The sequence below is a fragment of the Macaca thibetana genome, chromosome 10 (assembly GCF_024542745.1).
Source record: "Macaca thibetana thibetana isolate TM-01 chromosome 10, ASM2454274v1, whole genome shotgun sequence".
Lineage (NCBI taxonomy): Eukaryota > Metazoa > Chordata > Mammalia > Primates > Cercopithecidae > Macaca > Macaca thibetana.
In genome coordinates this window covers 45948270-45962656 of record NC_065587.1, presented here as the reverse complement: position 1 = coordinate 45962656, position 14387 = coordinate 45948270, and the positions used below count along the sequence as shown (strand labels likewise).

Genomic DNA, 14387 nt, shown 5'->3' with positions numbered 1-14387 from the left:
GCTGGAGTGCAGTGGCCGGATCTCAGCTCACTGCAAGCTCCGCCTCCCGGGTTTACGCCATTCTCCTGCCTCAGCCTCCGGAGTAGCTGGGACCACAGGCGCCCGCCACCTCGCCCGGCTAGTTTTTTGTATTTTTTAGTAGAGACGGGGTTTCACCGTGTTAGCCAGGATGGTCTCGATCTCCTGACCTTGTGATCCTCCCGTCTCAGCCTCCCAAAGTGCTGGGATTACAGGCTTGAGCCACCGTGCCCGGCTGAGTATTTCATTTTCTACCCTTTAGCACCCCCTATAGCCAGCAACACCAGTGACAGGGATAAATGGGGTTGGCCTTGACTCCTTAAACTCCACACTCTAGGCTAATGGTTCTAGAAGTGTGATTCCAGGACCAGCAGCTTCAGCATCACCTGGGAACTTGCTAGAAAGGCAAATTCTGGAGACCCACTCTGGAGCTTAATGAATCAGAAGCTTTCAGGGGTGGAGGCTCAACGATCTGCATTTTAATAAGCTCTCCAGGTGGCGCTAAGGATTGTTTGAGTTTGAGCACCACTGCGCTCAGCAAGTTGGCCATATACAAGTTCAGACTCATGCTGAGGTCTGTGGTTTTAACCGTGCATTTAGTAATATCCTTTGCTTAGTGCTTGATACCTTAAAAATCTGGTAATAAAATGTCAATTCTTATCAACAACATTGACTCAGGTCTAATTCCCACATATTTGATCACTGCTTAATGTCTCCTCTTCCCAGCTATGGGAGGAGTGTAGAAAGCAGGGTTTCAGCAATGTGGGGCAAAGAGGAAGACTCCAGATTCCACTGTTATTTATGGCCTTGACTGTCCATTGAAGGCACTCAAATACTTTCGGACTGATTAATATTATGTATCTTTGTTATCTGAGCTATGGTGTTCACATTAGAGATAATACAAACTGTTATTTATGAAGGATAATTTTTAGTGGAGTGCTTACTAAGTGCTGGGCATTGTGCTAAATGAGATAATAACTTGCATTATTTCATTTATTCATTATGTCAGAACCTTAAGATGAGGAATTACTTTATTTTTCAGACAAGGAAATGGAAGCTCAAAGATGCTAGCATCACCATGGAACTAGCAGGTTTGAGTGCCAGTATTGGACAGCAGGCAATGACTATATTCCAGACTCTAAACCACCTCCTGATACTGCCCCTAGAAGGCAGGAGGCACCACTCAGTCAATAAACATTTACTGAGCATTCACTGTATGAAATTGCTGAATGTTAAACAAAATGACAAAAGCTTGGATAAGACGGAAGATGACCAAACTCAAATGTGGATGTTTATGGGATGTCCCCTCATCAGGAGTCAACTGTGCTTTTCTTTATTTTTGCTATTATTATTATTTTTAAGAGACAAGGTCCCACTCTGTCACCCAGGCTGGAGTACAGTGGCATAATCACCATTAACAGCAGCCTCAACCTCCATGGTCAAGCAATCCTCCTGCCTCAGCCTCCCAGATAGATAGGACTGCAGGTGTACACCACCATGTCCAGCTATTATTATTATTATTTTTTTTTGAGAGAGTCTCACTCTGTTGCTCAAGCTGGAGTGCAGTGGCATGATCTTGGCTCACTGCAGCCTCTGCCTCCCAGGTTCAAGTAATTCTCCTGCTTCAGCCTCTTGAATAGTTGGGACTACAGGCGCCTGCCACCATGCCCAGCTAATTTTTGTATTTTTAGTAGAGACAGGGTTTCACCATGTTGGCCAGGCTTGTCTCAAACTCCTGACCTCACGTGATCCACCTGCCTTGGCCTCCCAAAACGTTAGGATTACAGGCATGAGCCACTGTGCCTGGCCCAGTTATTTTAAAAAATTTTTTTTGCAGAGATGGAGTGTCACTATGTTGCCCAGGCTGGCCTCAAGCTCCTGAGCTCAAGTGATCCTCCAGCCTTGGCCTCCCAAAGCACTGGAATTTCAGAAGGGCTGTACTCTTTTTAATATACTGTTTAGTGTGAAAGAGGCGGTGTCTGGAAGTTCCGTGTACTGAGGAACATCATTGTTGCGGGTTTCACTGAGATTTTCAACCCAATGGCAAACAAACATCGGACTGTCCTCTCCACAAAATTTAGATCTATCTACATGGAAAGTGGGCTTTTCCTTCCTCCGTGTCCTGTGCCTTGTTCTACAAAGGCCAGTCTTGCTTGAGAAGGCTTAGAAAAAGAAATGAACTCTTGGTTATTTCTTCCCTCCTCACAATCAGCTCTGTCAGCCTTCCCATCACACCCAAAGCTTTGGACACATAGGGATTTAACTCAGCCTCCAAATTCAGGCTGTGTCGTAACAGCCCTTCCTACTCAAGCGCATTCCCAAGTGGCCTTTATACTATGGCTTTGGATCACATCTGTCAACCTCTGGGGAATGCTGAGCAGCAAAAAAACAAACAAATGCACAAAATGGCTTTTTAGGCAAACACTGAATGGACGTGAAGAGTCATGCATGACCACTCCACCACTTTCTAGAGAATAAAGTTCTCTCACTTGCCCCCTAGGAGAGAGGAATTCTAAACTTCCCATTAGTTGTTTCAATTTGGCATTCATTAGGGACTCTGCCAATTTAAGGTTTCAATTTGCTTTCTTTCCCCCCATTTCTTTGAGAGCCCTTGGAGAAGAATTGGGATTGAATCAGAAGGCTGTGTTGACAGCAGCTGATCTCAGCTGACATCATGAAAACAGACCTCCAGGCTGTCAGGGAGATTACTGCAATGAAGTTCAACTTCTTAAAAAGAAAAAATAAGAAGAGAGAGAGAGTATCTCAAATTTTTCAGCGATTTTTCTTTATTGCTTATTCTGAGGCATATAAAGCTGTATGTATGCAAAGGTGACTGAAGTTTGGGTTTAGACTTAGAATCTTATTAAGTCCATCTGAAGTCACTTCTGTAGCAGCAGTTATTATTAATAACAACTGTTTCCTTCCTTCCTTCCTTCCTTCCTTCCTTCCTTCCTTCCTTCCTTCCTTCCTTCCTTCCTTCCTTCCTTCCTTCCTCCTGTCCTCTCTCCCTCACTTCCCTCCTTTTCTTCTATCCATCTTTCTTTTTTTCTTTGCAGAGACAAATCAGAATAATTCATGTTGAACTCTATTCGAAGGAACCATAAACATAGAAGCTTATTTTTTCCAGCTGTCAAAAATAGCAAAGTTACTGTTTAAAGAGACTAAAATTCTTCCAGAGACTATTTAATACTTTGAAGAACAGTTTAAAGACCATGAAGTAATTTCAGAGATTTTCCAGTGTGATACTGAGCAACTTTCTTCATGGAGTTAATTTTTATTCATGAGAGTCAAAGGTGAAGCATCTCAGGGCTTTCAGCCTGCAGTGTTGAGATGGAAGCTACTTGTGGCATCCACGCCTTGTATATTAATGAAATCATTTTTTATTTCTTTCATCGTGTCATGCATTCCTATAGCTTGATACTCTGAGGAATGTTTGAACCATCTCCAATGTATATCACTTAGCTATTCAAAAATCTAGCAAAAATGTTTGGTGGTCAGTTCACATTTCTTTGAAAGGAATGTTAATGTATTTTGATGGCAATATAATTCAAACGCAATTGACATTTTAAAGAAAAATAATTGGGTTGAAAATTTAATATATGGTGAGTATATCTGCAATACTGTTTACCAGAAAACAAATCCAAGGAACGGCATCTACTGGAAATTTCTAGGATCAACAAAGGTAATGGATGTGAGTCTAGTATTTTACCAAGATGCTCACTTGAAATGGAATTGGACTAGTCAGGAAAACTCCCCAGCCATGGTTTTGTTTTAGCGACAAATGTATTTAGAAAATCTATGTGCAAGCTTTAAGTAAGCCATATATTAATCTTCTTCTCCTTTGCCTTATTGTCATTTTAGGTAAGTGCAACAGCTCAATGCATCAAAATGGTATTTCCACAGAACGCACTACTAAAGAAATCACAAAAATGGAGCATGTGGTTGTTCTACCTTCATATCCTTTCTGAGAATATCAGCTGCAGAAGCACAGGAAGCAGCAATTACACATGAGTCAAAGGGTGAGTTTTAGAATAACAAAATGACAACAAAACAAAAAAACTAGTTGGAATTCTGGCTCTCCCGCTTACCAGCTCTGAGACCGTGGAAAAATCCCGTAAATACTCACGAGTCTCTGTATCCTCATGTCCACCATGGGAAAGACAGAGCGCTTGTTTCCTGGAGTTCTCTATTAATAAATGAGATACTGTGTGCAAAGTGCCTAGCACACAGTAAATAAACGGTAGCTCTCATTGTTATTACTACCGGTAACTGAAAAGTACTGAATGACTACAGTGACCCTTTTAGGGTAGAAAGGGATACAAGTCATTTGTAGGGACAGGAATTGGCCAAATTAATGCTTCCTTCAGAAATCTTTCCTTAAAGAGCAAATCAGTATTAATGTTTTAAAGCTCAGGGAAGAATTTCAGATTGAAGACTTTTGGTTTTCTGTTTTGTAACTACCATCACAGACCACCCTCTTTCCACCTCCAATAGTACATTTCAACAGGTTTTGTTACACTTACTGGATTGAATGTAATTAATTAAAAAAATAAAACCCTCTGATTTTATGGCTGCCTCCTCATTTGGACTTTTAATTTACCCATTATTAAAGGTCATAGTATTTCTCTAAGCCCGAGAACATTATTCCAACAAAGATTTTCTTACAAATCTAATGGTCCAAAGAAAGATATGAGGAGGAGTAAATGAAGTAATGTAGGTGAAAATAGTTTGGAGGAGGAAAGCACGCTCATGTGTAAGGTGTTATTAATATTGACGAAGTATAAATCTGTATCTAGATATTTCTATCTACCATCTTTCTGGTTTCATCTGCCTACCTGCTTTGTGGACACATGAATGCAATATTCTACCCCCTCACTTTATAAAAATACACCAGCACTTCAAATATTCAATTTCTTGACATACAGCTGAATTAATATGTATAAGAATCTTTTCCTATTTAGGGCATGACAGATGTCTTCGATATTCCTCGCAATTATTTAAAATCCTGCAGGAGCCCGCAGAATTTTTGTGAAGTGCTACGTCTCTATGTGTTGAATACCCTGTTAGGACTTATATGATTCTGTTTTCCTTTCCCTAAAATATAGTTATTTTAAAAATGATTTTTTTTTCCTGTTTTTATTTTTATGAGCAGTAAATTTCTAGAAAGAAAAAGATCTCCAGCTGGGCGCCGTGGTTCATGCCTGTAATACTAGCACTTTGGGAGCCCGAGGCGGGTGGATCACCTGAGGTCAGGAGTTTGAGACCAGCCTGGCCAATATGGTGAAACCCTGTCTCTACTAAAAACACAAAATTAGCCAGGTGTGTTGGCATACGCTTGTAATCCCAGCTACTCGGGAGGCTGAGACATGAGACTTGCTTGAACTCAGGAGGTAGAGGTTGCAGTGAGCAGAGACTGTGCCACCGCACTCCAACCTGGGTGACAAAGTGAGACTGTTTCAAAAAGAAAAAAAAAAGGGGGGAGAAATGCGAAGGATAGAAAGTAGAAAATCAATGATTTGGTGAATGGTGAAACTGAATACAAAGCATAGGTTATTCTATTGAGTTTTCTCTTCCATTAAGACAATTATTTAAACAAACCGATATTTTGCTAACAATATCCAAAATTTGTTTGAAATGTTTATTTATTTGGCTCAACCCACCCCTCCCCCCGCAACCTCAAAAAACCCTTAGTGATGGGCCAGATGTTGTCTCTATTTTCAAACTGTGGGCAGGTTTTTTCTTTCCTGCATAAATCCAAAGACTTTGAATCAGTTTGGAAGCCATGGACATGTTACCAAAAAGTATTTCCTAAAAATAATTGCTAGAGTCAACTTCCAGAAATCTCCGCAATGGGGACGTTAACACATGTGCATAAAAGTAGGTGTATAAGGATCTTCATACAGGCTTGCGAAGCAATTGAGATAACGTGGGTAAGACACTTGGTGTGTGCTCACTGAATATGAGGATAGAGTTAAAAATAAATGTCTATTTTCTTCTCCACGGGGAAACAGACCACACCTGTTTACGCTCACTGTTGTATCCCTTGTGCCTGAATATAATGAACACTCAATAATTATTTGTTGAAGAAGTGAATGAATGAAATGCAAAAAGTTGAAAACATACCAAATGTCCATCCATTGAGCAATAGTTAATCTAAGTATGATAAATCCAGACAGTATGATTCAAATAAGTTGTTCTAAAGAATGAGATGGTTCTCTGTCAGGGGTTGCAAACCCAAATACCCACAGGGAAAGAGCCGGTAACATAAATGAGTGAGCTAGACTGGGTGTGACAATAGGGAGTGGTAGGGATTTTAGTAAGCTGGAAAACTCATCATCTGTTTATTTGAATTAATCACAATATAATATATAGTGTTTTAATGAAAGCAAAACAGAAAAAGAAAAAAAAATACTTAGAGTACGTGGAATTTTAAAGGAAATTCCAACAATCAGTATTTAAACTTTGCAAAGATAATGTTCATGTTCCCAGGCCTTTTCATGGGCAACTGGTAATAAGAACAATGGACATCATGAGACCCAATTCTAAGAATCCAAAGGGGATTGCTGGGGAAAAGAGTGTCCTCATCTACCTTCTTCCCTATCCTATGGCGAATTGATTCCAAAGGACGCTTTTCTTCTCAATTTGTTTCCCTCAGAATTTAGACTTACACATTTTCTACTCCCCCAAAATTTTCCCAAACAGCATCTAAAAGATAGCTCTGGGGGATACATTTAAGCAATATAAGACCTCATTAGAATTTAACAATTTGTTTTAGATGGATGCTGTGAGTGGTTTAGAGGTCTTTTTTGTTTTTTCTTTTTTTTCTTCTCACGCTTTCTTTGGAGTTTCTTGTCCTTTTCCCTGTTTTAAATGAAGGAGCTTCGTGTTGGTTACTTGGAAGAGACCTTCATTGTATTTGCTTTTTTTTTTTTTTTTTTTCGGTATCTCTCAATTCCATCCAGAAATGGAAAAGCTGATCGCTGTCAATATTATGATGAGTTATTTGGGGATCCCATTTGTAAGTTAGATGAGTTGCCAGAAACAGACCAAATGTTCTTTTCTTTCCTGGCATCATGTAAAAATTGGTTTAAAAAAACTCAGGTCTTAATCTCCATTTTCACTGCCAAACTTCAGATCAAATGGCCAATGAGATAGATGGGGTTTTGGCCATATGGGCCACCCACAACTGATTCTACACTTTTTACTCCATGAGAATATAACAAGAAAAGAAAATGATTCCTGTCAACAATTTCTAACACAATTATTTCTAATATGCCTCAGTTCGCATTGGCAAGGGTTTTGTTTTGTTTTGTAGGCTAGAAAGAATTCCTTAACAGGTTGAGCCTGTGAAATTAGAGAGTTGCTTTCTCAAAGGATTAAACTCCAAATACTCCTGAAAATAAAGGCACACTATAATGAAATTCTTGTTTTTCATTAAAAGAGAATTAAACTAATGACCTTTTACATGCATTTTTTGTTTTTTGTTCTCCAACTGATTTAGGTTTTGTTGCATTATATTATTTAAGCTCCTGGCTGTTTAGACATTTAATGTGCATGGCTTGTTGTAAATAGTAAAATGTATCTATCACATTCTTTCTATTCTACACAAATTAAAAGCATGGCTAATTCATCAACTAAGTTACATATTTCACTATTGGAATATTATGTTGCCATTTCCTATTTAGTTTATCTGTAAGCTAGTTTTGTCCAAATTTGTGTCACTCACATGTCACCTTCAGAATTTTTGCCACATCTTTATATAACTTGGACTATTTAATACATAATCCTTAAAATACCTGATATTCTTTATGTAAACAAATGCATTTCAAAGAAAACCTCATATCATTACCATAATGAGAAAAGCAGTATCATTGACCACCAACAGAAGGAAACTTTAAAAATAAATAAAAGTAAGCAATAATAGTAACTTCTAGTTAGATGCTATTGTATGCCAAAATTTGGACCCAACCGCAATTAAAAAGCTGAAAAAAAAAATAGATGTTGGTGTGGATGTGGTGAAAAGGGAACACTTTTACAGTGTTGGTGGGAATGTGAACTGGCACAACCACTATGGGAAACAGTGTGGAGATTCCTTAAAAAACTAAACGTATATTCACTCTTTGATCCAGCAATCCCACTACTGGGTATCTACCCAAAGGAAAATAAGTCATTATCTGAAAAAGACACCTGTACACACATGTTTATAGCAGCACAATTCACAATTGCAAAGATATGGAACCAACCTAAGTGCCTATCAACCAATGAGTGGATAAAGAAAATGTGGCATATGTACACCATGGAATACTACTGAGCCAGAAAAAGGAATGAAATAATGTCTTTTGCAGCAACTTGGATGGAGCTGGAGGCCATTATTCTAAGTGAAGTAACTCAGGAATGGAAAACCGAATACTGTATGTTGTCACTTATAAGTGGGGGCTAAGCTATGAGGATACAAAGGCATAAAAATGATATAATGGACTTTGGGGGACTCAGGGGAGAAGGTTGGGAGAGGGGTGAGGGATAAAAGACTGCATACTGGCTATAGTGCATACTGCTCGGGTGACAGGTGCACTAAAGTCTCAGAAATCACCACTAAAGAACTAATCCATGTAACCCCAAACCACTTGTATGTCCACAACTATTGAAATTAAAAAAAAATTCGAACCCAAGGGCAGCTCTTTTTTTGTTAAAAAGAGTTAGCAGGCATTAAAGGGTTAAAGAATATTAGCAACAAACGGAGACTTTCTGTATGATTGAATCAGAAGGAAAAAAGGGAATTTTCTCACTACACAATTCATATTCCAATCATATTCCATACATACTGTCTACAATTATGTCTCCTACTACCTGTGGCATGAGCCCATTGTTCCCAGAAGCCACTCTAGGTACTTTAGGTTTCCTATACTGGAAGTAAGGGGCTTACCATTTGTCTGAGAAACGTCATCAGAGAGGTTCTTGGTTTGCTTTCTTCTCTTTTGAGTTTCGCTTCTGTGGGTTCGGGTGTAGCATCTCCTTCGTTGAGGTCCACTGTTTGTAAGGCTGATTCTACTTCCTTGGACTTTATAATCTCTACTGGTGATTCACACACCACCTGGATTATTTTGCCAGGTAATAAGAAAATGAAAAACAAAACATTCCCCCAAAACACGTTTTACAAAGTGGGGTCCTTGTTGCCCCCCTGTCCATGTAGTAGCTACAGTTTTGAATCTATGACCATTTCTACACAGGCACCTCTTGGAGAAGTAATGCTTATGTTGTACAATGCACCAATTTCCAAGCAGCTGCCACATTGACACGGTAGTGGCAATATCCCTTCCCCAAGGGGAAGAAGAGATAGGAGGTTCTTTTTGGGGACTGTCCTTTGGAGCATGCCCAATACCCATTCTATTCTAGTAAACCCACCTCTTTAATCTGCCACCGAGGTGAATTACACTTGGCCTGTGTAGAAACCAGGAATAATCATTTTCTTAAGAGTCCAACCTTAGAGACGGTAACCATGACAGCTTCCAGTTCTCTTTCCAGTTCCCCTGCAACTGTGAAGAATCTGTCCTCTTTGTAGAAAGGAGAGTGTAAAAACCACTCCGTTTAATCCGCTTCCTCATTAAGTGACATCTAATTTTTCCCCAGAACAGTCACTTGCAATTTCACTTAATTGAAGTTTATGCTTTCAGAAGAAAAACGAACTTGGCAAGAAAATGATGGCTAAGTTGTTCACGGCCCTGGCCATGGTACCTAGTGAGCTCGATGTCCCCTGCCTCTGAGTGTCTGTGGCGGCTTGGATGGAAGGGCCCATCTACCATACTCTGCTCTCAACTTGTGTTCTTTTGCAGTGCCTCACTCCATTTGTACAGGGCCCCAGTCACATCTGGGACAGTTTCTGCATTTGTGTTGCTCCCTGCAACAGGACAGAGCAAATTGGCCAGGAGAGGCTTTTATTATTTCCTTCGTTTCCTGAGGCAGGGGCTGGCAAAATACTACCAGATCTAGCTCAGTGACTGCCTCTGTATGGCTCCTGGGCTAAGGATGGTCTTTGCCTTTTAATTTTATTTACTTATTTAAGAAATGAAGACGCGCTACGTTGCCCAGGCTGGCTTTCAACTCCTGGGCTCAAGGGATCCTCCCACCTCGGCCTCCTAAGTAGCTGAGACTATCAGCACACGCGACCATGCCTGATGGATTTTACGCATTTAAAGCGTTGGAAGAAATATTTTAAAAGATAAAATGTGTGGGGTGGAGACCACAAACGGCCTATGAAGCCTGAAATATTTACTATCTGCCCTTTAAACTGCATGGTTTTCACCTGCTGCTCCCTGGAAAGTGCCATAGAGTCAGGTGTCTTCCCACTTGTCTTTGCTGAGCCAGACCCCCGGCTTTCTCGGAGCCTTTTCTTGGTGTCAGGGGGTAGGGGAAGGGGACTCAGTTATTTCCAAAAATATGGTCTGCTGAGAACCATTTTCTTTCCCATCATATAGAACAAACCATTGGTTTGCAAATGACCCGAATTTTCCAAATCGAGAAGAACCCTTAGTCTCTGTATTGTCATTTGATTCAGGGAGTTGCCCATCAACAAATCAGCATGCGGAACACCCCAGCATTTGGCAACGAAATCACATTGCTTAAGCTAAATTAATTTTCTTAAGCTATTGACACAATTTCTAGTATTTTCTTTTCTGTAAACAAAAATGGAAGTTGGGGGGTTATAAACTCAAAAGTCCTCAGGAGGTAAGGCAGAGAATATCGGCACTGATGGACCAGACATAAGACAAAAAGGAGTGATAGGGATGATGACAAAGTAAAGTCAAACTGTCCCATCTAAAGACGTTAAATGATTAAGAACGCTGGCTTGGCCAAACAAAACCTATTTGTGAGGAATGGCCTGCTGCGGGGCTGCTGGTTTTGGATCCCAATCTATCTTTAGGAAACGAGGTGGAGACTGGAGCCATATCAGAGACTGAGAATGGTAATAGAGCATGGACATGGATTTCCACATTTTGAACTAATTCAATTGCATTTCTGAAAAATAAGTGTGAGCCACAAGCTTCTTCAGGTGAGGCTGAAATGTAGGCAGTCTAACTCGTGGTCATAGAGGACAAGCTCCAGAACAACTTGCTGGGCTCTAAATCACATCTGTACCCCTTATGGGTGTGCTAATCTAAGCTCAGTGCTCAACAGCTCTGTGCTTTCGTCTTCTCTGTTATCAGTGGGATCGTATACACATCAGAAAGTTGTCTGCATCTTAAATCAGGCAATACATGTCAAGTTCTTAGCACCATGTGCTCAGTTAATGCTAGTGGTTGTTATTTGTGTTAATGTTAGAGCTATTTACTCTATGAGCATGAATTATCTGGATTATGCACCATGCACATATCCATTATTTAGAGATGATTATATTTATAGCTACTTCTTACTATGCCTGGTGTTGTACAGGGTGTTTAATATTCTTTTATAAATGGCATCAGGAAGTAGTTTGACAGCTTAGGAAATGTAACATTATCCCTATTCTATAGATAAAGAGTGAATAATTGAATGACTTGGCCAAAGTCTCACCACAGATAAATAGGCATTACAATGAGGATGGCATTTTCTGTGGCAACTGAACGTATCTAATAGTGGCTTAACCAATGAAAACATGGAACAAGAAGTTCTGGGGTTGCTTCGGTGGCTCCACAATATCTCTAAGAACTTTGACTCTTTCTGTTCTTGGCTCTACTATTCTTGGCGTGCTAGATTTTCATCATTTTATTTGTTACCTCGTGGTTATAAAAATAGCTGTGACAATTCCAGATATCACATCCTCAATCCAATATTCTGAGAAGGAAGGAAGGTCACAGCCAAAGACTTGCAAAAAATAAACATCTGCATTTTCATCTCCTACCTCAGGGTACCTAAATTTCACAGGTCAGAGCGAAGCCACTTACCCCCAGGCCACTTATTAGTGAAGGAAATGAGATCACTAACTTAGACTAATCAGGATCAAATACTTTGGGGATATAAAGTTGGCAACTTTGCCTAAAACTAAGGGTAGAAGAGTAGAGAAATAGAAAATAGCTCTTAAGTAGATAAGGAATGGAGTTTGGGTTCAGAAGTATTCTGTCTTTGAGGCAATGAGTTCTTTCTTTGTGTGCAAAGAACTGGAGGAAAAATTACTCATAAATAAAATGATCAGATTGTATGGCAATAACTCTGTAAATCAATTCTATTTAGATGCCAGTGGTTCCCTTGCTGAGCCTTTGCAAATGTTGAGAGGTATCAACCCATAAATCCTAGGCCACAAGTCCATTCTCCAGAACATAAGTATTTCAGCAGGTAAAAAAATACAGTACTTCTGGAGACTTCCACTGCCTTTGAAGGCAGGCCAAGAAGTTGGCTTTTAGTAGCCAAGGAAAATCCACTGACATCCAGTGTGGAAATCCAGAACAATCTTGGCTAAGTAAAGATCTGATTTGCATATACAGACATAAGAATTCAATTTTTATTTGGATAATTTTCCAAATTTCTCCCAGGCCAGGGCTTTGGAAAAAGTTGTTTCCTATTTAGAATATATGACCGCATCTGCACATTTTAATTTTGGAAATCATGAATGGACATAATTAAAGTCAGATGTGTGCTACATTTTAGAATTAAATCCTGCCTGCTTGATTTCTGTAGAGGATATGGTAGACAGAGCATGAAGATGGCTGGTACATCTAATATTGACAATATACATTTCAGTGAAGAGTCTCCCTTTCTGCCTCAAATGTTATACTACACTTACTCTTGAAATTTGGTTATACAGTTTTTACTAGAGCTGTGGCTTTTGGAAACTGATTCATGGCAAAATAGATTTCCTCCATCTAAACTTCATGCACAACATCATATTAACATTAAAGGTTTTTATTTTAGAATATTTTAAATATTATTTTGACTGGATTTTTAATGTGATTGATTACAAAGACCTCCTACAGATTTTTTTTTTTTCTACTCAGTAACTATTCTCTCTCAGCTGCTTACACATTGTAATTTTGCCTTGGGAGAGCAATCTTCCCTAACTTCAAGACTATGTAGTTTGAATGAAGCCAATTGAAAAGGTCTAAACCAATCAACATGATCAAGCTCTTTGACTGTGTTGGTTTAGAAATGACAGCATGCGGCAAATTGTATTATTTCTCTAATTATTTACCCTATCTTCCTGCAAATGAATTACACACCTGTGCCCATTGATGTGTGACTTGCTTTAGTGAATGGAACATGGGTAGATATGACATATACCATGGCTGAGCAGAAGCTTTAGGATCCATTGCGTGATTCACCCATGCCACCATTTTCTCTCTGCAACAAGAACTGCATCTCCTTTTTGAAGGCACTGTTGCTTCCCTACTGACCTCAGCATTAAGAGGCCAAATGGGTTAGCCAAAGCCAACTGCTAGCGGGCTTGTAGCACGAGTGAGAAAAGGAAAAAAAACAAACAACTTCTTTGCTATTCAGAAGCACTGAAATTTGGGACTTGGTTGTTACTGCAACATAACCTGGCAAAAGCTGACGAATACAGCATGTGAATGCATTTCAGTCAGTGAAACAGAACAAATTTCCAGGACATGTAGGGTTGCTACTTGACAAATAGCTCATTTACTTTGGACTGAGTGATGTGATGTTGGAAAGCTGAAAATGTAGCCAGGCCAAGAAGGCTGAACCCAGGGATAGCCCTGAATTAAACTTTATTTGAAACCAATTTAACTTTCTAGTGATGAGAGCCAGTAAATGCCACTTTCTTTCTAATCCAGGTTGAACTGGGTTTTCTTTCACTTGCAACTGAGAGGTTACTTATTAAGAGGGATAAGCAACAGAAGTACCTGTTTCCATGGTCTTGCAGGTTATTGGAAGGAAAGAATTTTTTTTTTCATTAGAACATTAACTCAACCAATGAGCAAAACATTTTTTTTTCTTTTTTTTTTTTTTTTTACTACAACTGATAGATTCTATCATTTCAAGAGTTAAAAAAGATTTATTTCTGATAGGACCAGAAGCACATTCTAGGAAAAGCACTAAACTTCCATAGGCTTCAAAAATCCTTATTTTTCTTTCTGTGAAAAACTTTGAGAAATGTTGACATCACTCTGTCTTTTTTTTCTTTCTTTTTTTTTTTTTTTTTTTTTTTAATACAAGTGGGCCTTGCATCAGTTGATAGATTAGTTCCAGAAAGGTGTAGGTGGGAGAAATTTTAAAGAATAAATTCAACCACATTTTAGCCAGAAGTCGCTATTTAAAGCACTCTTGTAATATGGTTAATCACATCCAATTGTCCTGTTGTGAAGTTGTAGAGTACAACACATTGTTTTGACTAATGCTTTCTCTCTTATTTGGGAGGTGGAAATTAAATCTAACTCTGTTTT

At 39.2% G+C, this 14387-nt stretch overlaps 1 protein-coding gene across 4 annotated transcripts in view; it reads right to left on the bottom strand.

Annotated features, from left to right (window-relative positions):
* The window catches only part of BCAS1 (brain enriched myelin associated protein 1), a 127579-nt gene that overhangs the window by 14078 nt on the left and 99114 nt on the right, over nt 1–14387 (bottom strand). For 2 of the 4 annotated variants that reach the window (XM_050746529.1, XM_050746528.1), the window contains one exon: nt 8942–9109. The exons of the other annotated variants lie outside the window; for them this stretch is intronic. In XM_050746529.1, the coding sequence (XP_050602486.1) occupies nt 8942–9109 (168 nt within the window). The remainder of the gene's footprint in view (nt 1–8941; nt 9110–14387) is intronic. 4 annotated transcript variants of the gene reach the window in all.